At 47.1% G+C, this 26967-nt stretch overlaps 1 protein-coding gene and 1 long non-coding RNA gene across 2 annotated transcripts; both read left to right on the forward strand.

Moving 5' to 3' along the window:
- Positions 1-1987: 1987 nt before the first annotated feature.
- On the forward strand, positions 1988-5022 carry LOC106148941. Its single transcript, XM_013516313.1, has 3 exons — positions 1988-2023; positions 3760-4158; positions 4734-5022. The coding sequence occupies exons 1-3, from the start codon at positions 1988-1990 to the stop codon at positions 4968-4970; spliced, it is 672 nt and encodes a 223-aa protein (XP_013371767.1). The 3' UTR covers positions 4971-5022.
- A 5404-nt stretch (positions 5023-10426) lies between these two features.
- LOC106149860 lies at positions 10427-13179 on the forward strand. The gene is made up of 3 exons (XR_001236306.1): positions 10427-10937; positions 11126-11355; positions 12259-13179. It is a non-coding gene; the product is annotated as an uncharacterized LOC106149860 (long non-coding RNA).
- The last annotated feature ends 13788 nt before the right edge of the window (positions 13180-26967 follow it).

Raw genomic sequence — 26967 nt, forward strand, 5'->3', positions numbered from 1 at the left:
CACACCAAGGCCAGGGCCGAGAGGAACACAAGGTGGCTGTGGTCACCAGGCCACAAGGAGAGACTGTGGGTGGTGGCACTGCAGCTCTGCACAGAGATGCTGGTGCAAGGTTGTGGGGGACACGTGGGATGGATGGGTGAGTCTGGGGACAGGCTGTTGGGTGGATAAAAACACAGAGAGGAACAAAGAAGACAAACTAGTTCCCAGAGGGAGGCCCCTGGGTGACCACAGTGCCCGGCTGGGCCAGGGCAGTCGAGACACCTGGTCAGGGCCAGTGCCACTGCCAGCCACACTGCTGCCCATCAGTCACCAAGGCAGACCCTGCCCCATCCCACACCTGAGTCACAGGTCACACCCTGCTCACCACACTCAGCTGTCCTGTGTGAGGCTGTCACATCAAAGTGCGTTTCTCCTCTTCTAAAACATTTTTAAAATTATGGAAGTAATATCTGCTTAGTAATTGACAATTAGGCAAAGTCTGATAGAAGTCACATTATTTTCACCAGGATATATGCATACTACACACACACAGACACAGACATGCGTGCGCACGTGCGCGCGTGCGCGTACACACACACACACACACCACAGAGCCAAGATTTATTAGAGGACATTATTTCTGCTCTTTTTTTGATGGTACAAGGGATTGAACTCAGAGTCTTCACACTAAGCTACATCCCCAGACTTTTACATTTCTTTTTATATTTCAAGACAGAGTCTCCCTAAACTCCAAGATTGCCCAAACTGGGCTTGAACTTTCACTCCTCCTGCCCAGCTTCTGGAGTGTGGGGTTATAGGTGGGCACTACCATGCCTGACTAGTCTTCTTTCTATATATAAAGTTGCATCTTAATATAGCTATAACCATTCTCCATATACAGTTTTGTATCTTTATCTCTCAACACTGCATCTCAAGTATTTCTTGTGGTGTAACCAAACTTTGTCATGAATATATTTGTTATTGCCAGGTGTGATAGCACACACCTGTAATCCTAGCACTCAGGAGGCTGAGGCAAGAGGATTGCTACACATTCAAGGCCAGCCTGGACTGCATAGCAAGATCCTCTGAAAGAAACACACATGCACACACACACACACACAATCTACTTTTTACTTTAGTAAAATACACAAACCATTAGTGACATCTAGTAGACTTAGTGTTGTACAATTATCGCTTCTGTCTAGTTCTAGAATAGTCTCACCGTCCCAAAAGGAAACTTTATGTCCCTCTGCAGCCAGCCCCCATCGCTGTTCCTATCCCCCAGCACCTGGCGGCCACGAATCTGTCTTCCATCTCCATGAAATCATTACAGTGAGCTACTTCACATGGATGGAATCACACAGTAGGTGCCCCTTTGTGTCTGGCTTCTTTCTCTCAGGGTGATTTCAGGGTCCCTCCGGGGGTAGCATGTTTATCAGCACTCTGCTGCTTTTTAGCTGTTACAGTTTTACATTTCACTCTTCTACAGCTCCCTGTTGCCTATCCAATTGAAGTCCAAACTCTTCTGTGTGGCTTGGACAAAAACTGCCCCACCACAGCCTTGAGTGTTCAGAGGCAGGGCCTTTGGAACGTGACGGGATCACAGGGCACTGATCACCAGTGGATTGGCCCATTTAGATGAGTTCACAGCTGAACAAGCTGCCCCAGATGAGGCCTGGTCAGAGGAAGTGACCTGGAAGGGTGCACTCTTGTCCCCAGCCTCTCTCTCTCCTCTCCCTGGCTGGCATGACGTGAGCTCCCTTTCTCCACTGTGCCCTTCAGCCATGATGTTTATGCCTTGGAGCAGCTCCCCATGGACTGACCCTTAGAAGCCGTGAGCCAAGCTGAACTTCTCCTTTAACTTCTGGAGGTCAGGATTTGGCCCCAGTGATGCAAAGCTGATGGGTGCACATGGCCTTACCCACTCGCTGAGTCTGCCCGCCCTTCTGTGTTGCACAACCCACGCTGCTTTCTCAGCTCTGCACCTGGCTGAAGCCCAAGTCACCGGATGTCCAAATGGCAGGCTCTCAAAGCACAAGCCCAGGTTGGATTCCGGTATCATCTCAGCCTTGCAAGCTGCTCCCTCACTCCCAAAGCAGCAACGGGGGGTTGAGGAGCAGCTCTCTACTCTTTTTTTTTTGCGGGGGGTGGGGTGTTTCTGGTACCGGGAACCGAACTCACGACCTTGCTCTTGCCAGGCAGGCGCTGTGTTGCTGAGATAAATCCCCAGGCCCTACGAGGAGCTCTTATGAGTCTGCTTGTACTAAAGTATGAAGCCATTGGTCTAAGTCACAGCGCACCTGTGGTGGGTTGACAACTGGTGGTCAACCTGTAACACTCAGCTGGACTAAACTAGCATGGTGCTGGGTGTGGGAGGCCCTCCTGAGGGTTGTTGCCAGCAGCATAAGAGGCAGAACTGGAGAGAAAGAAGAGAGGCTGTAGGGAGCTGTTGGTTCCCCGGAGGAGCTCGTCATGCTGGCTTTCCTGATGAACTCGGCTGTTCTTATCATCTGAGGAGTTCAGGACCTCACTGTCACAGAATGGCTTTGGTTCATTTTGGGGGAGCTCTGGTCCTCACTTTGAGTATGGCTTCCTGGCCCTGGAGGGGAAGACGGTGCACTGCTCAGTCTCCTGGAGAATCTCACTACATTGGTTTACCTGATGGGAACTCGGCCATCTTGATCATCGGAGGAGCTCGGGACCTCACTGTTGCTGAGGGTGGCTGTGGTACCTTTCAGGGGAGCTCTGGTTCTTACTTTGAGCGTTGCTTCCTGGCTCCAGTGTAGATCCCTCAGCCTGCTAGCACAGATCCTTCATCCTGCTGGCACAGACTTGCTAGCTTCCACCATTGACCTTCCCAGTGCAGATCTGAGAAACAGGCCTGCATGAGACGTTGTCATGGGCCCCAGGCCTCCAGCTGGACTCATGCAGGACACTGGCGTGGGATCCAGGCCGTCAGCTGGATTCTTTGGTCATCAATGTGTGGACAGATTTCCTGCACTCTCTTGTATATGACTCTTTGAGGGACTATTATTAATAATCTTATAAAATATGTGTCCTGTATTGTATTGTTCCCCTTGTAAAACCCCGAACCATGACAGCTCCCCAGAGTCTGCTTTGACTGCTACTCTCCTCTTGCCTTCCTTTTTTAAAATTTATTATTACTGGGGATTGAACTCGAAGGTTTCACACAGAGCTACATCCTCAGCCTTTTTCAATTTCTTTTTTTTTTTTTTTTTTTTTTTTTGAGACAGGCTCTCCCTGAGTCATGAAGTTGTCCAGGCTGGGCTCCGAAAGTGCATTCACCACCACGCCTGCCTCGTAGGCTACTTCCTTCAGCTCACTTCCGCCTCTCCGTTTACTGCCCACCAGAAGTTAGCATGGCTGTGGGAGAGGACTCTTTCCTGCTGTGAGGCTGTCTGAGCCCCAAGGTCAGCCCCTAAGCTGTGTCATTTATGCGCTCTATCCGCCAAGGTGAGGCCGGGGGAGCACCCTGAGGGTGGCTCCAGCCCACAGGGCGGCTCCAGCCTTCCTCCCGCTTTGCAGGGCTCATCGCCACAGATCTGCTTCGGGCGCCTGTGCCACTCTGCCTTCAACCACAGCAAGCTGAGGGGGAAAAGGCATTGTCACCAGGCCTGGGAGAGCACTCCTGTCATCCCAGCGCTCTAGGAGGTTGAGCCAGCAGGACCCCAAGGTCAGGCCCAGCCTGGGAGACTAAGCAGCTCAGCTAGACCCTGTCTCTGAATAGAAAATAAAATTTTAAAATGGCTGGGCATATAGCTCACCGAGAAGACTGGTCCAATCCCCGGTGCTGTAACAACAGCAAGCTACTGGGACAAGTTTTCCTTGACGCTCACTGCACCCAGTTATACCATCCTGAGTCTGCGTCCTTCCCGCCCGGGAGCGAAGTATGCTGTCTCTTATGACTGGGGAGGTCTGGACTGCCTTCTCTCCTCCTTCCTTCCTGCTGCACCACAGGCATCCGGGGCGGCTCTGGGACGGCTGGGGACCCGGCTTCTGCTGTCCAGGGCAGCTCTGGCCACACTTCCTTCCTGTGCCAGAACCAAAGCCAAGGAAACCAGGCAGCGGGCTGAGAAAGCGAGAGCAGAGCAGAAGCCTCCCGTGGGGCTGAGGAGGACCCATAAGGACTTGGCGGAGAAGCTGTGGCTCACTGCTGTGGTACGTAGAGCCACGCAGGCGGCCTGGAGCCCTGGGGGGACGCTGAGCCCATGGCTCCGAGCCCAGGCCCCATCCCCAGCCCTCTGCAGCAGAGGCCAGCTCGAGGCCCCCAGGGACAAGGCGAGCAGGAAGCCAGGACCGGATGGGAGGCAGGGACCCCTGTACCTCTCTCCCTGCCATGCCTGCAGAGCTCGAGCCGCCCAGAGTCCCTCTGCCCACTCAGAAAGACCCTAGCCTTGGGGACACTCAGTCCACCCAAGGGAGGCAGCAGTGAGTGTCACCCCCACCCTCACCCCCGGCCTCTTCCAATCCGGCCATGGGCAGACGTGGGTAATGTCTGGCCCGAAAGGCCGCCCAGCATCTCCAAGGCTGGAGCTGAGGCAGGGTCTGGGCCAATCTGAAGACACAGCAGTCTCTCGTGCGGCCTTCCTGCCCTGCCCTGCTCCTGTGGCTATAGGGGACAGCTGCACTCTCCCTGGGACCCCAAGGCCATCCCACAATGGTGCGGCCTGGCGGAGGCTCTGGTCTGAAGAGATTTGTGGCATGTCTCCCTATGCTGACATTTCTCCCCACAGGGAGGCATTCAGAGGGAAGCAGCTGGGAATGTCCCTTCAGGGCACAGCTCTCACCTGGCACGTTGGAGGCCTGAGTCTTGCACCCCCCGAAAAAAGTTAATCCAGATGTTTGGAGGCAGGGGCCTTGGGGAGGAGATGAGATTAAAACAGGGTGAATCCTGGCGGCTTGGAAAGAAGAGAGCTAACCAGGGAATGGTGACGGCGCACACCTGTGTTACTAGCATTCTGGGAAGCTGAGGCAGGAGGACTACAAATGTGAGCCCAGCCTGGGAAACTCAGCAAGACACTATCCCAAAATAAGAAATAAGCCAGGCGTGGTGGCGCACACCTGTAATCTCAGCACTTGGGGGCTGAGGCAAGAGGATCATTGCAAGTTTGAGACCAGCCTGGGCTACAAAGAGAGCTCAAGGCCAGCCTGAACTGCATAGTGAGACCTTGTCTCAAAAAGACAAAAACAATAAATAAATAAATAGAAATGTTTTTAAAATCCCCCAAATTAAAAGGCCTGGGGATGCAACTCAGCGGGAACACCTTGGGTTCCATCCCCAGTACGGCACACAGAGAAGACGAAGAAGGGGAGGAGGGACAGGGACCGGAGCATCTCCCTGTCCCACACCGTGCGCCGTCCTGAGCCACCGCAGGCGTCTGCCAGCGAGGCCATCACCAGGGTAGCCCCTCGACCTTGGACCGGAGCAGTGCCCGGGACAGTCGCCATTGCTCCCCCCCACCTGCCTGTGGTACCCCGTGATTAGCAGCAGGATGCAGGCTCAGCGCAGCCCCAGACCACACCGCACCCACCCGGGGACCCGCGGCCAGCTTCAGGAAGGCTTGGGGAATCAAGGACCTGGGGGAGGGGAGCAGCGACCCCTGGCCATTGCCAGCACGGTCCCTCCTGGGGAGGCCCGCTGTTCAGCTTATTTCCAGTATGTCTGCACCTTGCGTCACGTGGGGGGACACCTGAGGTTCTGAAGTGCTGGAGTGGGGGCACAGGCAGAGTGGAAGGGTAGGGCGACAGAGGGTGGAGACTTAGCCATGGGGCGCTGTCCAGAGAGGGCCTGAGTGACTTCGCTGTCCTTGTCCCCACTGTACTTGGAGCTAAGGCTGGGCGCCACCCATCAGGAGAAATGGCCCTGTGCGTCCCTGTGGGGAGGTAGGGGACACAGGGCCAGTGACCTCGGCAGCGGCTGCCTGCCCACCGTGTGGCAAGGACAAGGTGGCCGAGGGGTGGCTGTGGTGTGGTGACTAGTTAGCAGCGTGCACCATGCTCAGACACCTCGGAGCTGACTTCAGACGCCCCGTGTAATGACTGATACATCGAGTCAACTTGAGAACTGAGGGGTTTAGAAGCTTAACCGAGTGACTCAGCAGAGGGCCAGGGTCCTCACTTTGTAAACATCCTGAGCCTGTGGGAGAGGACAGCACGGAGATGGTGTGGGCAGACAGCTGGCATACAGTATAAGGGAGAAGAGGCTGGCTTTCCCCCTTGTGCTCTTGCTGCTTTTGCTGTCTTCTGCTACCATGAACTGTTGCCCTCTGCCATGTGCCACTCTGCCTTGGAGCCAGCTGATTATGGACTGCCACCTCCACAAACTGTGAGCTAAATAAACCTTCCCTTCCCTGATTTTGGGTGCCAGGAATTCTACCTCTACCAGCAAGGTTATTTGAGGCCATGCTCACGTTAATTAGCCTGACTAGCCATTCTACGGTGTATGCGTGCGGTGCAATCAAAGTATATGGTGAACGGTTAGAGTAAACATTGATCACAGTGAAGCCACATTGCCGTGAATCCCCCTCAAAAAGAGCTGAAAAAACCCAGAGCCCCCAAATTCAAGACCCAGTCCAGAAATGGGGGTCTGAGATGAACACACACCTCTCAGATGGAGAAATACAAATGGCAAATAAATAGATGAAAAAATGTTCAGCATCATTGGTCTTTCAAGAAATGCAAATTTAAACAACACTGAGATTCCATCTCATTCCAGAGAGAATGGCTGTCATCAAGAAATCAACCAATAACAAATGCTGGAGGGGCTGTGGGGAAAAAGGAACTCTTCTCCACTGTTGCTAGGAGTGCCAGTCTGCACCAGTCTGTGCAACCACTGTGGAAATCAGTGTGGAGGGTCCTCAAAAAACTAAGATTAGAGGTCCCATTCAACCTAGCTACTCCCCTTCTGGGTATTTTCCCAGAAGAATTAATAACATCATACCACAGCAATATGTGTGCACCCATGTTTATAGCAGTGCAATTTGTCATGGCTAAATCTTAGAAACAACCCAGATGCCCATCAGCTGAGGAACGGATAAAAAAAGATGTGGTATTTTTATACAATGGAGTATTACTCAGCTATAAAGAAGGACAAACTTGAGGCTTTTATAGGTAAATGGATGCAACTAGAGACCACATTCATAAGTGAAATAAATCAAATTCACCTGTGTAAACATCGTATTGTCTCCCTAGTGTAAAAAACTGAAAAATTAAATAAGACCCAAAATCTCCAATAAAATTGTGCATGGAAAATAAACTGCTCAAAAAGAAAGAACAACTGGCATGGGTGAAAGGAGAAAAATAGAAAATAAAATATGTATATATATATATATATTTACATAAGATAGTTCTACTGCTGACTTCTTTTAGTTCATTGAAAAAAACTGTGGTTGGGGCTGGGGATTTAGCTCAGCGGCAAAAGCGCCTGCCTGGCAAGCGCAAGGTCGTGAGTTCGGTTCCCGGTACCGGAGAAAACCCCCCACCAAAAAAAAAAAAAAAAAAAAAAACGGAAAAAACTGTGCTTACATGGTTTGATCAATTTTGCATGCCTGTGTCTTATAATCTGAGCAACTACTTTGAAGATAATATGCAATATATTAACCATTGTTAATTTCCTATTATCTTGTTTTGAAATTCTGTATTCTTTTCTTTTTTTCTCTTTAAAATAAAAATAAGTAAAATAACATAAAAAACTGTACATTTTGGTGAGTGTTCCCCATACTTCCCCATGAAGATGAGAGAAGCAAGGATAGTTGCACTGAGCGCCGCCCCGGCTCCGTCACCCCCAGCCCGCCGCCGGCAAAGGCTCCCGAAAGAAGCAAAGGAGCGTGCTGGGCTCGCGGGTGCTCTTGGCGACCCCAGGGCCACACTGAAGAGCAGGCACGGCCACCAGCGTCTCCCTGCACTGGAGTCTGGCGTCTTTTGGTCTGTTACGTTCCCTTGTCCGGTGCGGTGTCCGTTTATTTGACCGGTTCCATCGTCCCGAGCTCACTCAGCAGCCTCCCCGCAGGGAGAGAAGGAGTTTGTGAGAAACAAACCTGCTTTGGGACAGTGATGTGCCCCGGCCGGGCTCTGCGGTGGGAGCCTCACAGGACTCTGAGCTGTCAGCTCATGCTCCGGCGACAGCCATTCATCAACAGTGACAGATTTGCAAAAGCCAGTGTATTTCGTCAGGCAAATAGATTGTGCTGTTTGTATCTCATAATTAACTGTCTTGGATGGTAGAGTTCTGCGGATAAGAATCGATAACAGCTGGGATGCCAGGGTGCCCCACCCCCGCCTTTTGCCTTTGCACGGAGTTAGATCCCCAGTCCTGAGTTAGATTCCAATCCTACTTTCGTTTTTTTTATTTTGAGACAGAGTCCTGCTAAGTTGTACAGATGGATCTCAAATTTGTGATCCTCCTGCTTCAGCCTCCCAGAGCTCTGAGATTTATAGCCATGTGCCACCACACACAGCTTGCTCAAGTATTTTCTCTCCTGATTTATTAGAGATCTTAATTCCTTCCCCAAATATGTCTAATCGCTTCATGATCGTCAAGTAAGTTTCTTCTTTGTTTTTTGTTTTGTTCTGCAGTGTGCAGAGTTGAACTCAGGGCCTCACACTGGCAGGCAAGCCCTCCGCCACTAAGCTACATCTTCAGCCCCTTGATTATCTTCTTGGTGACATTGTTAGGCTCCAAATTAAAGCAGCAGAGCTTAAACTATGTGACAAGGTTTTGTAAAGAGGTAACTCCAATACTTAACGTTTGGGAACAAAACTATCTGGTTCCTTCTGTACTTGCTCTTACCCTGGCCGTGAGCTCTGCTCTTGGATGCAGGAAGGCGAGGAGGACAGCTTGTCTGTTTCGTTTTGGGAGATTCCAAACATACTTACCTTTTTTCTTTCTAAATAAGTTTGTCAGTAAGATATAAGCACTCAGAAAAGCTCAGACTGTAAAATGCGCAGCCAGATGAGTCATCCCAAATTCAAGTCAGTCATAAAACCAGTGCCAGAGCAGGAAATACCGGTCTCGGAAGCCTGGCCCCACTCCAAGAGCAGCTCTCCATGCAATAGATTAGTTTAAATTTTTGTATAAATAGAATCATAGAGCTGTATATGTGCAGACAGAATTGTTACCTCATGAAATGGGGATGGATCTGGTCTTAGCTGATGCCAAAAAACTGTTTTCCAAATCAGCTGTGTGGCGTTCCACTCCCTCGGGAGAGTGCAACATTCCAGTTGCTCCGCTGTGTTGCAGGGTCCTCTTCCTCACCCCTTGGACATCCCGAGGGTGTGTACTCGGATGTCAGCACGGCTCTTGTGTGCCTTTTTCTGGGGAGTTAAGCCTGTGTTCTTATGTTTGGTGGCCGTTTGGTGGTTTTTCAAAGTGAGTGGAATCCTTAATATCTTCGTCACGCCTGTGCTTTCCTTGTAGAGCACTGATCTCCACCCAGAGCGGCCACTTTCCTCCTGCTTGTTTCTGTGCTTAGTAAGCACCTGCTAAGCTCCTCCTAAGTGTACTCTCAGACAGAGGTACTTGGGCTGAATAGAATGGAATCCACAAAGAACCCGCCCTGAGAGATCTTGTGTAAAGATGGGCAAGGACCTATTTTAAGCCAGGAAAAGACCTGAGAGGAAACTTACTTGTACTTTAGGAACTGAAAGAAGCCAATGGGGAAAAGCTATGACATGTAGGATTCATACTCAGGAGGCTGAAGCAGGAGGATTGCTGTGAGTTTGAGGCCATCCTGGGCTATATAGGCCAGCCTGAATTACATAGGGAGTGCTTTTCTCAAAAACAAAACAAAACAAGTAGACCACTCGTGGTGGTGTGATGGGGGAGGCTGTGTATTTGTGTGTGTGTGTGTGTGTGGTGCTGGGGTAATATGGGAATTTCTGTACTCTCTGCTCAGTTTTCTGTGAACTTAAATTGCTTTAAAAAGTCTGGAAAAAAAAAGAAGATCTGGTCCTGGTCTTCTAGTCTAGTGACAGAGTCAGTTGTTAATCCTATAAGATGCAAATCAGCGAAAAACTGCTATTGGTCACTGCTCCAGCCAGCAGAAAGCTGAGGTCGTGGTGCTGTGAGTGCAGCTACATCAAAGGGGTTGGGAAAGGCACCCCTGCAGGAGGTGACAGTTCTACAGGAGAGGTCGGGGGCTACTGTCAAGGGCAGAGAGAGACGGGCATTGAGCAGGGCCAGCATGTTCGTGGCATCCCTGGGAGTTAGGCCAGAGAATGGAGTCTACACAGGGGATTTCAAATCTTTGACCTTTCCTTAGAGCCCCAGGCCCTCATATTTACCTACTTCCTGTGGTGTGGACACGGGTCATGTGTTGGAAGTTTGGTCCCCAGCATGGTGACATGAGAGGTGGTGGGAAGTTTAAGAGGAGAGGCCAGAGGGAGGTCACCAGGTCAAAGCTCAGAGGGAAGTCATCAGGTCAAAGGTCATGGGGAGGTCACTAGGTCAGCCAAGGTGCTGCCCTCAGAGGGACTGAGGTGGCTGAGATGGAGCCGGCCTTCCCACACTGATTTGCTTCATCCCCGTGGAGGCTCCCTTCACTCACAATCCTCTTGTGATGCTATCCACCGTGATGTGACACCGCCAGAGGGCCTCATGAAAGCCAGCAAGGTTTGTGGACTGTCAGCCCCCAAAACTGAGCTAAAGAAACCTCTCTTGTTTATGAAGCACCCAACCCCAACTATTTTGTTTTAGTCACAAAAAACTGCCTAACACCCTCCCTGATATTTCCACACTAGTGCCTTCCTCTCCAGTCAGGGCAATGAGGGAAACCACCCCATGCCCCATGACAAAGCCTTGTCTCCTACCTTCCTACCTTCTCCATGTTGCCTGGCTCTCTCCACCTGTACAGGCACTGCAATGATGTGGACCACTGTGGCCTCTGGTGGACACAAGTGCTGTGGCCTCCTGCCTGGTTTCCCAGAGAGAGGGGATAAAGGTAAAAACCGGCAATGTGATCGGACACTCTCTCCCTCCTTCCCTCTTTTCCTTCCTCCTTCCCTCCTTTCTCCCTCCTGCCCCTCCTGTGGCATCAGAAGTCACCTGTCTGCTGCCACCTTTGCTTCCTCTTCTTTTTGTCTCTAAGCACTTTTACGTTTCTGATCTCAGCTCAAATGTCCTCCACAGGAAAGCGTCTCCTGAACTCCTAGATCGACGCCCAGAATCAGCTCGTACTGCCTGGGCTCCTTTCCTCTGTGACACTTAGCTCAGAGGGCTGGGTGGTCCTGATCAACGTCTCTTGCCCTCAAGAGACAGAAATGTCTGAAAATGTGGAGAATGTTCCTATTCTACATCCCAGCTGCAGCACAGTCCTAGACTGCAGACACACAGCTGACCTTGTTTGAACCTGTAAAGTAGTGAGTGCCGACCTCAGCTATGCCCTTCGTTTGGGCTATATTCCTTCCTGTTAAAGAGCCCACCTTGGAGGGGGGTTGTTGATGCCCTCTTTTGTGGTGTCAGCTATGACAGTTACATGGAGCCCCACATGTCCTAAAACAATGCCTCTCAGTTAGGTGTGGCAATTTCCCTTCCTGTCAGTTAGACCCAGCCACTGAACTGTGTGGTCTGTAGCCATTGGCCACATGCGGTTATGAAACACTTGCAATGTGGCCAGTCCAAGTTGAGGTGTGCTGGAAGTAAAAATACCCAGGAGACTTAAGACTTAGAGTGAACAAAACTGTGGGTGCTTAGGGTATGACTTGGCGGGAGGGCACTTGCCTAGCATAGGAAGGGCCCTGGGTATGGTCCTCAGCACTGGAAAAAAGCCCAGCAAAATGGTTCTTCAATTTTTTAATTGATTCCATGTTGGTCAGTGTCCAGATACTATAATGAAATATCTGAGGCAATGAGCTTATAAAGGAAAAGTTTTACGAGTGCATAGTTCTGGAGGTCCAGTCAGTGGTCAGCCAGCCCATCACTGTAGGCCTCTAGGTGGGGCTCCGGGGGGCAGTGGCATGTGGTGAAGGAGCTGCACACCTCAGGGCCAGGCAGCAAGAGCAAGAGCACGAGGAGACAGCCCCCTGGTCCCCAGGGCACTCTCTCAGTGACCCAGGGCTCTCCACCCTGCCCACCTGTGAAGGTTCCTCCCCTCCTGATGGCGAGTACCATTCTGGGAATCTAGATCGAATTCACACGTGGGCCTCTGGGGACCCTAAAGGCCCAAGCCATAGTTTGAAAAGCTAATGTCTTGCATAGATGGGATTTAAAAATACATGGTTAAAGTGAGTGCAAGCAGTTTCTTGTCACTTTTTCAAATATAGAGCATTTCACATGACGTCTGGGACTCACACTCCACTCCTGTGGGGCAGCGCTTCTCCAGCACATAACTTCCCTCAGTAACACCCGGAGCCACTCCCATGGAGTCCAAGTCCCACGCATGAGCACAACCAAGTGAGGCGGGTCTGGAATGAGAAACAAGCAGGGGGTGGAGGGGAGGGATTGGTGGAGCAGCTTCAGGGGTCTTGGAAGGCCATCAGGACACAGGGAAGGGTCACCCTCAGAAGAGGGTGGGCGGCTGGGCCTTCCTGTCTGCTTCTCTTCTCCCTTCTGCCAGTAGGTGCCCTCTCCGGCCCTCTCCGGCCCTCTCTGGCCCTCCTATGGCGTGGCAAGGCCTGGCCAGCCTGGAAACCTGCCCTCTGTGTTCCAGCCCCACACGGTGGAGAGGCCAGGCCTTCCCCTCTCTGTGCGTGGTCTGCGCCAAGATTGAGTCTTCTAGAGGCAGCTCCTTGAGCGGAAGCCACCAAGAACTTCACACAGGGGAGAGGAGTCCCTGAAGAGAGATGGAGAGAACGCTTCACTCCACAGCAGAGTTGGTGCTGGCGGGGCCTGTCATCATGTGAAGAGCTAGGGGACACAGCTGGGCAGAGGTAGGAGCCAGAGGAAGACCTCAGGAAACCCAGTAGAGACCAGCAAAAAGCCAAGAGTGCAGGCAGAGGCATGGCAGGAAGGACCTGGCATCTACCCTGGTCCTCGCTGCCCCGAGGAGACAGACCAAGGACAAGCAAGCAGAGGGCCCAGGCAGTGAAGTGCAGCTCCTGAGCCTGCCTCTTCCCGGATCTGACGTAAACGCGGCTCGACCCTGCATGGCGCTGTGGTCAGCCGCAGAATTCTGAGGGTGCAGCTTGGTTTCGTCATCTTCCAGTGTCTGCTGAAAGCAGAACATTCAGGGATGGGGCGTGGGTTTTGAAAGGGGGGCATTTTGAAATCTTGAATGTGTTACTCTTTTGTGTTAGCTTTTGACATAAAAGGTGAATTAAACTCAAATTAAAATCAAGTTTTCTACTACTAACATAAACACTTCTCTGTTACTTCAAAGCTAATTCCAACTATCACAGTTTCAAGAGAGAGAGAGAGAAAGAAAGAGAGAGAGAAGGAGGGAGAGAGGGAGACGATATTGCAAGAGGAAGTTTGAGGCAGTTATACAGTTCTTCCTGATGTCCTGGGCGGTCATGGTTTCTCTCTTACTTTCTTTGATGGAGATCTTTTCAGAGAGTGCAGCCTGCTGGGAGAGTTTGGAATTTACCCAGAGCAGTGATTTACTCTGTGTGTGTGTGTGGGTGTGTCTTGAAGTATCTGTCCAGGTGTTGTTCTTTTATTTATACACAAAAGCATCTCACTACCCTAACCTGTAGACCTAACATACTTTCACTTGCTGCATTCAGAGAGAAATAAACACATTTCAGAGGAGCCTCCAGACTTCTCCTTTTGGCCAAGATGCAGTTCCTGGAGCCAGATTTATGCTCCTTCCTGAGAAACAGTAACAACCACCAAAAACACCGTCCATTTAAAAACAAAATTTCAAGAGGCTGGCCTTGGGTGACAACAGACGGGATAGGCCCCAGGGGGTGGCCTCGCGGGGACACAAGGGAGGCTGAGTGTAGCCCTGCACAGCAGAGCCATGAGAGCCCGTTCCTGCAGGTGGAGCTCAAAACTCAGCCAGTGTCACTGAGACGACACAACCCAACCTGCGCACCGGCTCAAGGACGCCGTCAGAGACCCGGAAGAGAGCCACCTGGCGGGGGAGAGGCCAGCACTGCCGACTCCCACCGTGCAGGTGGGAATTAGTGGGGCCTTGAGTAGTACACACAGCAAGGGGGAGAATTACATCAAACCCTCATGCCACGCTAAGTTCATCCGAAAAAGCAAGACCTGAAGGGACCCAATGACTTCAAGCAACTTAACTGTGCTTCTGTAATAAAGCTCAAGAATGTTTATGGGACATAAAATGTGCCAGCACCCAAACTCGAGAAGTCTGACCTCCAATCAAAAATTGCCAGGTATGCCAACACATAGGAAATACAAGCACCGCCGAAGAGGAAAATCAATTAAAACTGACCCAGAAGTTAGAACTGGAAGACAAAGACATTAGTTTATTACAACAGTATCACATGTATTTTTTTAAAACCAAGCTTCTCTGCATCATGTGATGTGAAAAATTCACTGAATAGATGACACATGAAAAAAGATTCCTGAGCTTGAAGAAAAACACGAAACGTAGAAGAACAAAGGAGTAAAAAAGTAACCCCAGGAGGCAGGCCCACAATAGTGGCAAGAAACACAGAAGGATCACAATTTGTTCAAGCCCAGCCTTGGAAACCTAACGACTCAGTGAGACCTCATCTCAAAATAAAAAATGAGGCTGGGAACGTAGCTGGATGCAAAGGCCTTGGGTTCAATCCCTAGTACCACAGAGAGGAAGGAAGGGAAGGAGGGAGGAGGGGAGAAAGAAAGGAGGGAGGAAGGAAGGGAGGAAGGACACACTTTATGAAAGTACAAAAAGTAAATTTAAAATAGTGAGGAAAGATTCCATGATAGTCCAAGACAGAGCAGCTGTATTAATAGCAAACAGCTTTCAGAGCAAATAATATTACTAAGGACAAAGGCAGTCATTTCATAACAATAAAGGAAACAATTCATGAAGGGACAGAATAATACTAATCGTATAGATGTGATGGAGACCACTAGGAGGCAGCTCTGAGCAGGATTTAATACCAACCAATTGGCACCTACAAAACCTACAGTCAATATCATATTTTATGGCGAACCAAATTCTTTCCCATTATAGTTGTGAACAAAGCATGAATTCACACTTTTATCACTTCTGCCTAAGAGTAGTACTGAGATTTAGGCAGCAAAATGGAAAAATATAAAATAAAAAGACGAAAACAAAAAGACATCCAGGTGGGAAAGAAACAAAACTCTTTTCTGACAATTTGATGATCTATGTAGAAAATCAGAAGAGATCTACTAGAGCTAAGATTAATAAAGTTGCAAAATGCAAGGTCGATGTCTATTTTTTGAATCTTTGTATTAGTACATGCTTCTAATAGGTCATGAGTACATTTATCTTGGGGAGTTGGTCCATGGATATGTCACATCTTAATCCTTTTTCTTCCCCTAATATCAGTATCTAAAAATCAGTTATTCTTTTGGGTAGTAGCAACAAGTGATCAGAAATTGAAAATTTTAAATGCCACAGACATCAAAAGTTTTTAAGTTCCTAAAGATAAATCTGACAAATGAAGTACAAGGCCTGTGTGCTAAAAACACAAAACAGTGCCAAGAGAAATTAATCAAGACTTCAGTGAATGGAGAGATACACACTGTGGGTGGATCAAAGACTCGATATTGTCAGGATGTCACCCTCCCAAAATCGACTGATAGATTCAATACACTCCTAATCAAAAACCCAACAAGGTCTGTGTGTGCGTGTAAACTGACAAGAAGTTTCTAAAATACACACAGAGATGCCAAAATCTACACAGTCAAAACCACCTTGAAAAGGGAAACAATTGAAAGACTCCGATTACCTGATCTGAAGGTGTGTTGTACAGCACAGCAATCAGAGTGCGTAGTATTGGCCTAAACATGGACAAATGACTCAAGCAGAGTCTCGAAACAGACCCACACATCCATAACAACTGAGGTTTTCAGGGATACCCAGGCAACTCCAAGGAGAAATGGTCTTTTTTTAATTTTAAAGATAAAAGAACCAAAACATATTAACAAACACATGGACATAAGTAAAACAGCATAAAAACAATAAAAGTAATGCAGAATTTCAGACAAGGTGATAGGAAATTAACAGTGATTGTTGTATTACATATCGGTATCTTCAAATTGGTTACTCAGATAAACAAATATAGGCATGTAAGATTGATCAAACAATTAAACATTAACTGTTCCTTTCAATAAAGCAGTAGAAATTAGTAGTACAATTATCGTAACTATTTTGTGTATATATATATTCATATTTTTTCGCTTCCTTTTTTCTTTTCTCTTTTCCCTCATCCCAGTTATTCTTTCCTTTTGAGTAGTTTCTTTCCCTTTCACAATATCTATTGTGGATTTTAGATCTTCATTTATTTTTTCAGGTTTTTACACTAGGGAGACAATATGATGTTTACACAGGTGAGTCTGACTTATTTCACTTATGAGTATGGTCTCTAGTTGCGTCCATTTACCTATAAAAGCCTTGAGTTTATCTTTCTTTATAGCTGAGTAATATTCCATTATATAAAAATACCACATCTTTTTTATCCATTCCTCAGTTGATGGACATTTGGGTTGTTTCCACGATTTAGCTATTACAAATTGTGCAGCTATAAACATGGGTGCACATATATTGCGGTGGTATGATGTTTTTAGTTCTGGAAAAATACCCAAAAGGGAAATAGCTGGGTTGAATGGGACCTCTAGACCTAGTTTACTGAGGAATCTCCAGACTGATCTCCACAGTGGTTGTACCACTCTACACTCCCACCAAAAGTGGAGAAGTGTTCCTTTTCCCCACAGCCTCTCCAGCATTTGTTATTAGTTGATTTCTTGATGATAGCCATTCTTTCTGGGGTGAGATAAAATCTCAGTGTTGTCTTCTTTTGCAGAGAAATAGTCTTTTCAACAAATAGTACTGAAACAACTGCATTGCCATATGAAATAAAAACTGTCTCACAGATCACATCATATACAAAAGTTTACTCAAAATGGATTCAAGACCCAAACGTGAGACTTAAAATTATTAACTCCTAGAAAAGACAAGAAAACCTTTGGTTAATCGAGGGTTTTCTAAATACACCCAAATCATGACCTATTAAAGAAAAAATTGATAAATTAGATTTAATTCAAAGCTCCTATTCTGAAAAATACTGTTAGCTGAGTGAAAAGATAAGCTACAGGGGCCAGGGATATAGCTCAGCGGCATAAGCACTTGCCTGGCAAGCCTGAGGTCATGAGTTCAATTCCCGGTACCAAAAAAAAAAAAAAAAAAGCTAAGCTACAAACTAGGGGAAAATATTTGCAAGTCATATGTTTGAGAAATGACAAAGAATTCTCAAAACTCAATGAGAAAACAATTTTGAAAGAGGCAAGAAGACCTGAGCAAAATATTCATGAAGAGATATGACTTGCAAATAAGCACATGGGAAGATATTCAACATCGCTACACATTAAGGAAATGCAAATTAAAACTTCAGTAAGATACCATTACTCACCCAATAAAGTGGTTAAAATTAATACTGATTTTTAGAGCATTGGTGATGCTATAGAGGAAATGGAATGCTCATCTAGCGCCGGTGGGAGTGCAAAATGTTACAACCTCTCTGCACAAGAGTTTAGCAGCTTCTTTAAGAATTTAGGGCATAGGGGGCTGGGGATTTAGCTCAGCAGCAAAAGCGCCTGCCTGGCAAGCGCAAGGTCGTGAGTTCGGTTCCCGGTACCGGAGAAAAACCCAAAAAAAAAAAAAAAAAAAAAGAATTTAGGGCATAACTAGGTGGAGCACATACCCCACATGTGAGGCCCTAGGTTCAATCCCCAGCACCAAAACCCAAGCCAAGCCAAACACAGACCTTCCTCTCCTAGGTATTCACCAAAAGCAAAGAAAACATTCCTAGCACTCAGTTTGTGATTGCTCTAAACTGGACACGGCCCAAATGTCCATCCGCAGGTGAATGGATCAACAGTGCAGTGAACTGCCAAATCCACATCCTGCTCCCTGAAACCAAGACTGGATTTCCACCCAACATAACTTGGGGGCACAGGCATTGTCTTTCATACCATCCATCAGCTGAAAGTTCTTTTGGGGTCTCATCCATGTGAAAAAAGAGGAAATCCAAATGGCATCAGACTGAGCCACACTGGGCTCCAGTTTAAAGAATAGGCAGTGTCGTTAAAAGCTATTCCAGGTTTCCCTGGCTCAGGACCCCACTTCTTGTTGTTTTTCGGTGGGACTTGTATCCACTTTTTAGCACTTAACATTCCTGTTGTTAGGTGGCCTTCATTTTTCTCCATATAATTTTGGTAGATCTTGGTCTCATCTATTATTTTTCAAGAAGAAAACTCCTGGGACCCAAAAGTCTACCAATCCTTTGTCCAAATGTGGGCTTTCCATGCTCAAGGTCAAATGGTATTGAAAGGTCGCCTGATAGAGACACTGGGATAAACACCTTACCAACTAGAGACTGAAGTTGTCTTGCTGAGCTCACGTTCAAGGGTAGGGCAGAAAACAGGAAATAAGTTGTTAGCAAAACAAGTCTTAATCTGTGTAATGCATATTTAAAGCAAGTTTGCTGCACTGAATTTTAGAGAAAATCACACATGAGGTTCAGGTGGAAGGAGAGAATCGCCCAGGGGAGGCTTGGCTGCCCTGTCATCTTTCTCACACTTTGTTCACACACAAGATGAGACTCTGGTATGGAAACTGATCTTTTGCTCACTGTTGTGAAATTGAATGAAATATTTTACCTGAAATGCTCTTACTGACTGTGGTATCTAAGAAAATGCTGTGGGTTTCCTATGAAATACAGCTCTGGTTGCAGTCGGGATGCTACCTCTGAACAGCTCTCGGCCCACTGACTTCCTGAGATAACTTTAAAGTGCCTAAAATTCTGCAGTCCCAGACTATTCTAACTTCCGCCATCCAGTTCTAGGAACCCAAGGACATGTGATTATTGTAGATCTCAGGTTAGAAGTTGAAAAATTTAAGCTTACACTTATCGAATGTTATTCACTGAGCACATTCCAAATTTCCCTTACCCTCCCCAGAATCGTACCTGCCAGTGCCAGGATTGCCCAGGTTTTATAGATGAGACGTTCCAACAAGGGGAGTCTGCTCTTCCCCTAAACCCTATGACTTTGGGAAAGGGGCAAGCTCAGCCCCTGATAATTTGCACCCTCTGATATGACGTGGCAGTGACCCTGAGCTGGAACCCTAGAGGATCCGAGAAGCTCGTATTAAGGCACGAAAAAGCAGCATCTGTGTGACAGAAACTCAGAGATGAAAGGAACATCTTTTACAGCGCCATATACTGCTGGAGTAGCAAGTGTTAGTTCTGGTTGACGTACATTTACAGCACATGAGAGAAATGGTTCAATGGCCTGAGGAAACCTTCACCAAAAGCCCACCCTGCTCCTGTCGAGGTGAGAAAGTGTTGGCTGGCTGGGGGTTTCTGTTGGTGGTATTTAAATGCCTCTCCTCAGTAGCTGGAGAGCTCCACGGCCTGACTCTCAAGGGTTCTCCCTCATCAGGCACAGACTTAGAGGATGTAGAGGTTTCTGAGAGCGCGATGATCGGGCAGGTCAGGACCCTGCTGTGAATTATTAACTGCAGCTCGGAGACACCAGGGTCTCAGCAGGGCAGGGAGATCAGAATCCAGGACAACTTCGCCCAGGAGAGGCCACGACTGCCCAATCAGCTTTGACATGTTCCAGAAAAGCAGTCTGCGAGCTCTGATGGTATTTATGTCCTGGGAGGGTGTCTCATTTTCCTAGAAAAAGGAAATTTGACTTTTCCTTTTGGATAGTAACTATCTCAGAACAGAGGAGATGCTAAAAATTATTCAGGGAATGAATGAAAAAAAAAGCCTTGCCTTTACACTGAAAACATTTCTCATTGTTGCTGTTGGTGTTTGCAAGGGAATAGATTTAGTACAGGGCATATTATTTATAGGATTATTTTATAATATCCACCCAAAAAGTTAAATGCAGAAAGGTCCAGGAGATCTGTCCACTCACTAGAGACCCAAAGAATCCAGCTGGGGGCCTGGATCCCATGGTAATGCCCTGCACGAGTCCAGCTGAAGACTTAGAGCCCATGGCAATGTCTCATGCAAGTCTGAATCAGGCATCTGCGCTGGGAAGGCCCAAAGGTCATTGAAGGATCTACGCCAGCAGGCTGACAGATCTGCACTGAAGCCAGGAAGTAACGCTCAAGGTAAGGACCAGCGCTCCCCTGAAAAGTACCACAGCCATCCCAAGTGACTGTGAGGACCTGAGCTCCTCCTGTGATGAGAACAGCTGAGTTCATATCAGGAAAGCCAGCGGGACAAGCTTCTCCAGGAGAATCAACAGCACACCATCTTCCCCTCCAGCTCGCCTTTTGTATAAATAACAGACTCCAATTTGGGGCATCAAGAAAATACATCCTGTGCTGGAAAGATGTTGGTAGTTGGGGAATCAAAGCCAGAGATGGCCCAGAAAGGGAAGGAGTCAGGCAAGAGTTGGCAGTTGTGGAGATTTTCCTCAGATAATCTCACTTCCTGACTCAGCAGTACGACTCCCAGACCTGGGGAAAGAGTTTAGCCACAGGGCATCACCCCAAGATGGCCTTACTATTGGCGTGGGGGGCTTGCCAGGGCCTGTGGCACCCTTGTCCTTTGTTGGAGGGTCACATATGGCCTACGGGGCTTGCCTTTACCTCAGCCTCTCTGGAGGCAGAATGGACTCCAGGACTCTCCAACCCCAAGTCTCCTGTCATAAGTCATTGCTTGTCTCCAAGCAAGCAGAGACACTGTCACAGGTCATTCCAGAGGTCTGGAGACCACCTCCCTATTACCCAGGGCCAAGGCCAGGCCTCTCTGGGGTGAGGTTCATTGTCATTGTGTACTGGCTCTCGCCATTGCAAGGACAGGGAGACAGGACTTTTGCAAAGGAAAAGGGGACCAAGAGACAGGGGTAGGACGAGGAGTGGAGGTAGAGAATTAAGCTGTCATGTACATGCACCCATTCCCCTTGGTGGATGCAACCACTATGCACTGCAAATATGGACTAACAAAAATGAAACAAAATTACAAAAGAAGGGCTGGGGGTAGAGTTCCATGGTGGAGTGAGCGCTTAGTATGTGCAGGGCTCTAGGTTCAATCCCCAGGACGCGGACACGGACACGGACACACACACACACACAAACACACACACACATACACACACATATGAAAATGACAAATGAACAAACTAATTACCCAGTTTAAGCAAAATGTGTATTTATTTTTGTTTGTTTATTTGTTTGTTCGGTTGATCGGTTTTTGAGACAGTATCTCCCTGTTATTTCCAGCTGGCCTAGAACTCACTATGTAGCCCAGACTGGCCTTGAACTCCAGTGCTGGGATTACAGGCATGCACCACCACACCTGGCTAAAATCTCTAGCCCAGAGACAGGCCTTGAGCAAAGCTCTTGCATATCTTATATTTGTACTTCTTCCTCTTCCTGGGTGGAGATGCCCTGTCTGGACAGCTGGGCTAAGCTCCTGAGCACCCCGCTCCCAGGAGGATGTAACCTTGAGTTACATGCAGCAGCCACCCGGGAAGGTCAATGATGGCACCACCTTCCTCTCCACAGCCAGGACCAGAGGCTGAGGCGGAGCACCCCCACATCTTCTGTGAGCCCGTGTCCCATCCTGTACCCTGGAGACATTGTATAGTCAGTCAGCAACGTCTCCTCCACCGGCAAGGAGAAGAAAGAAAAGAGGACAAATGAGAATGACATCTTTTTAAAAAGAAAAGCGTGGTCATTCGTTCATGCTGACAATTAATAACTTGATACACGAAAGCACTTTTTTATTTTTTCCACAGTACAACTCACGTAGCCAAAAGGTGGAGGAACCTTGTGTCCAGCACTGGATGAATGGATAAACAGCATAGTCCACAAGCACGGGGTGTGGCCCAGCCTCAGGAGGAAGGACACCCAGTGCATGCTCTCCCAGGATGCATTTCTGGACTATTATACTAGGGAAAGGAGCCAGTCCCTGTAGGACAACTACTAGTATAGGTATGGCTTGGAGCTTAAATGTCCCCCAGAGAATCCTGTCCTAAAGGCTTGGTCATCAGTGTTATTGAGAGGTGCTGGAATCTTTAGAGAAGGTCCCTAGCTGGGCATAGTGACACAGGCTTGTAATCTTAGCACCCAGGGGAGCTAAAATAGGAAGATGGCGAGTTCCAATCCAGCTTAGAAAACTTAACAAGTTATTGAGACCCTGTCTCAAAATGAAAAATGAAAGTAAGAATTGGCCTCAGTGTAAAGGCCCCAGGTTCAACCCTCAGTACTGCAATAAATAAATAAATAAACAAATTTATTTTTAAAGAAGTGGTGCCTAGTGGGAGGTTTTCTGGTCATATAGGTATGCCCTCAAGGCATAAACCTGGGTTCAGAGGACCCATCCCTTATTTTCTACTGTAAATCTGTACTTTAGCATTATAGTAGCAGCTGTGTGTCTCAGTATCTTTCCCTGAGGGATACAGGAAGTGATCTGTGTGTCTACCCACTTGGTATGACAAACAGCAAGGAGTGTGCATCTGTGCAAAGTGGCAAAACAGGTTTTGGACCCACCATTATGCTCTGTGGAACAGTTTTTGCATATGTTTACCCGAGCATCACTGGGGGTCCAGTAGACCCACATCATTCCAGACTTTGTCTTTAAAAAAAAACTTTTCATTTTTTTCTGGTAGGAATAGTCCAATTCAGTACAATGGCACATGAAAAACCAGCTCTACTAATTTCAGAGGAAGTCAAAAGTGAATCGTCAGGTTACTCATGCATGGATGATGAAGATGATCCATTACGGTAAAATACCCACTTTCATAACAGAAGAGTGGATGATGACAATGATGACTTTGACATTGGCCATGTGAACAAAGTTCCTGTGGCAGTGAAGTTGAGCAAGACTTGACTGATACAGACACAGGGAAGGCAGGCCCCCTTGATTCAGATGATCTATGCCCTTATAGATGCAAAGGCTTATTATTCTTCAATTTAGACATTTGTCCTGGAACTCAGCCATCAGGTCCTTATTCATATAGTAATAAAGCGAATGATGCTGTGAACAGACTTGTTGCTCCTGTCTCTCAAACTAAGCGGAGTGTGACGTTCACCGATTGGTTTACTGGGTTCCAACTGATGTTACATCTGCTAACAGAGCACAGGTTGGCCAGGGCAGGAATTGTACACAGGACAAAGCAGAAACTCCAAATGAAATGTTGTAATTTCAACAGAATTATATATTTCAATCTTTGAGTTTCAGAAAGATACAACATGGGCTACCTATATGGCAAAGAAAAGCAAACTGGAACTGCTAATGTCAACATTTCACCATGATGGCAATAGGGATAGGGAAACCTTGACAAAACAGAAGCCTGAGATGAAAGCATTCTATAGCAAAACTGAATGTGGAGTAGATGCTGTTGAGTTATGCAGCAAGAATGATGTCACTTGAAATGCAAAGCATTGGCCCATAGTTGTGTTTTACTCAATCCTAAACATGTGTGACATAAATACTTTGACAGTTTACAAAGAAAATAACAAGTGCAAAATATCATGGAGAAATTTTCTTAGAGGATTGGGACTGGTGCTCATAAGAGATCATTTACAGCGGAGAAAAAAAATTTCCAACCAGGGAACCACACAATAAAGTTGGGGAGCACACTGGTGAGCTGACAAGTAAACAGGCAGGGGCAGCGTTGCAAAGACCTACACCAACAGGAAAACGTAAAAGATGTCAACTGTGCCCTACAGGAAAGGACAGGGAAACAGAACACACCTGCTATCAGTATAGTTGATACTTGTATATGGAACATGCACTTGTCATGTGTGAAGACTGCCTTGGATGTGACAGTTGAATCAAAGTTTACTTCTCTGGTGGACTTTTTCTTCTGTTTACACTGTAGTTCATTTAGGTTTTAATTTTTGATGTTATCTTTTAGGTTTTGTAAGCAATGAACAGCTGATGTGAAAATGTTGATGTCTATTCTAAGCACTCATTACATATTTGATATTGTATTTTACTGACATCTTATTTCCCTATGAAGTGCGTGTTTTACAATATAGTCGGAGGTTCCTGACAAAACAGGAAGAGGAGAGAGGTGACAAGACTGCCACGCAGGGAAGGAAAGCTAAGCACACATGCTGTCAGTGTAAGGGAGACGTGTGCATGGAACATGCAGTTGTCATGTGTGAAGACTGCCTTGGCCATGACAGATGAAGCAGAGCTTATTTTTGTGACAGCGCACTATTGGTATTTTCACTGTAGTTCATATAGGAATTTATTTTTGATGTTATCTTTTAGGTTTTATAAGCAAGTACACAGCTGATGTGAAAACGTTGATGTCTTTTCTAAATGCACAATACATAATAAGAACTTAATACTTTATTGATATTTTGTGTTCTTGCGAACTACACACTGTATAATATAATAAGAACCTCCTGGCAAAATAGCAAGACCACTGAGATGTCAAGTATGTCCTACAGAAAGGCCAAGAAAGCAAAACACATGTGCTGTCGGTATAAGCGATGCATGTGTATGTAATGTGCTATTGTCATGTGTGCAGACTGCCTTAGGTGTGATAATTTAAGTACAGATTTTTTTGTAGAGTCTTCTTGACATTTTCATTGTAGTTTAAATGGAAATTTATTTCTGATGTTCTTTTTTAGACTTTGTACACAAAAACAGTCCATGTTGAAAATTTTGGTGCTTTTTTGAACACTCAATAAATATTAAAAACTCAATACATTATTTTTGTGATAGTTTTCACCTGTTAAGCACTTATTGTTTTATATAATAAAACTCATAAAATTAAAATTAATAATTGAGCAATAGAAATACTCTAAAGAATAAATGTGGGCAGATCATGTTTATGCCCCTTGATGACAAAATTAGCCTAATGCTCCAAGTGCTACAGGGGATGTGAGGTTCCAGCACTTTCTGTCTCTCTCTTCACTTCCTGGTCACTATGAAGTGAGCATCTTGGCTCCACCACACACTTCCCACCATGTTGTTCCACCTCACCACACGCCCAGGTCAGTGGAGCCAACTGACCATTGACGGGAGCCTCCGGAACCCTGCAGCAAAATCATACTTTCCTCCTCTGCAGTTGTTTCTTCCACTGACTTTGTGTCCCCTTGAGGAGGCTACAGTGGGTGTGATGGAGCTTCCAGAGCCCCTTGAAGAAGCAAGCGCCCATAGCCCCAGCTGAGGTAGACATCTGGCAGCTGCTCCCTCCGCTCTTGTAGTCTGAGGGAAGCTGCCCTACCCAGAGCCAGGCTCCCTGACGGCCCCCGAATGTCTCCAGAGACCGGGCCTGGTCCCTGAGTCTGAGATGACTCAGTTCCCCCTTCCCATCCTAGGCCCTCAGGACTCCTCACTGCTGCTTCTAGAATCTTCCCCATAACCTTCATGGAGGCAAACCCTCGCCTCAGCCTGTTCCTATGGAACCCAACCCAAGATAATCATCACGCATTTGTTTCTCACCGACCTGTGATTTTGTTTCCCAGTATTTTTTTCCTCTTATGTTTTTTGCAAATGTTGACATTCAAAATATAAATAGGGGCTGGGGATTTAGCTCAGCGACATAGCACCTGCCTGGCAAGAGCAAGGTCATGAGTTCGATTCCCGGTACCGGAAAAAAGCCAAAAAAAAAAAAAAATGCATCTATTTTTTTCTTTGTATTATCATCTAAACCTAAACACCCACCCCTACACAAACACACTAAAGGTTTGATTAATATTCAGTGGTATCTCCTTTCAGTTCTTCTATGTTTGCTGTCTTATTCTTAACCTCTGTTTTAAAATTTTTATTTTTATGGTTACATTTGCAGTAGGTGATGACATTCACCGTGTGGAGTCGGCACGCATACATAGCACAGCGTCATTATCTTTTCATCCCCTTTCTTCTCCTCTCTTTCTCCTTCCCGCGTCTCTTGGTCCCCTTCCCCTTTGCAAAAGATCTGTTTCTCTGTATCCTACCAGCGTCTTTTATTTTACTCTTTATTTTGTTTATATTTTGGGTTTCTCATATGAGAGAACCCACACAATATTCAAGCTCGTGAGTGTGATGTATTTCTCTCAACATTAAGGTCTCAGGGTGCACCCATTTTCCTACGCGGAACACGTTTGTCCTTCTTGATACTCCTTTGTATATAAATACATGTTCTTTATCCCTTCATCTGCTGACTTAACTCCTCATGATAATTTCAGTGAAGCAGTTGGAGTGAAAGGGGTAAATGCCATCGGTCAACTATGTCTCTTCCACCTTTCATTTGAAAGGTCGGTTTCACCATTTTAAACGGAGGTTCTATTCTCACCGGATGCTGCCGCTCTGAGCAGTGATTTCCAGAGCCATTAACATTGTCTTCCCACAGATGGGCTTTTCCAGAGTTCTTACCCCTCCAAGGAGGAGGTCGGCGAAGCTCTCGCTGGTCCCTTCCTGGTGCCCAGCGTGTTACCATGCTTAGGACCGGGGCTGATCCCCAACACTGACCCTCACTACCTTCCCAGGAAGATTATCCACACCTTTAGTAAGCTGGTACCTGTGCCCTAAATATCAGGTGGAGCACATGGTAGTAGAGATGTCCACACAGGTGGCCCAGGAAACATCCTCAATGACAGCTCTTCATTCAACCAAACCCTGTCTTGTAAAGGAGAAGGGGAAAGTGTTCAATTAAAGTCAGGGTTTTCTTGTCTCAAGAGCACCCCTGTCGTGTGTGCGTGGCCACAGGAGGGTGACGGGTCCACGCTAGCCCCAGGCTTCCTGGTTCGGGGGCAGCCAGGCGGTTTCTCTAGCCGCAGCAGTGCGCACGATTTCACTTGGGCACTTTTTCCTCAGTGTCCAGGAGAAGTTTATTTATAAGTTCTCCCAAGCTAGGATTTCTGAGCAGGTTGGGACAGATCTCGCACATCCAATGTCCCGGTGTGATTGTAAACACCACTGTCA

Source organism: Chinchilla lanigera, unplaced genomic scaffold (genome assembly GCF_000276665.1).
Source record: "Chinchilla lanigera isolate Chin_1 unplaced genomic scaffold, ChiLan1.0 scaffold00001, whole genome shotgun sequence".
In the NCBI taxonomy this organism is placed as follows: Eukaryota; Metazoa; Chordata; class Mammalia; order Rodentia; family Chinchillidae; genus Chinchilla; species Chinchilla lanigera.

Bases quoted from the DNA above. Each gene is read 5' to 3' on its own strand.
- LOC106148941 (XM_013516313.1), top strand. From the start codon at position 1,988: ATGTCCAAATGGCAGGCTCTCAAAGCACAAGCCCAG. The intron at 2,024-3,759 runs GTTGGATTCCGG...CTGGGCATATAG, and splicing joins CTCTCAAAGCACAAGCCCAG to CTCACCGAGAAGACTGGTCC. The intron at 4,159-4,733 runs GTACGTAGAGCC...TTCTCCCCACAG, and splicing joins AGCTGTGGCTCACTGCTGTG to GGAGGCATTCAGAGGGAAGC.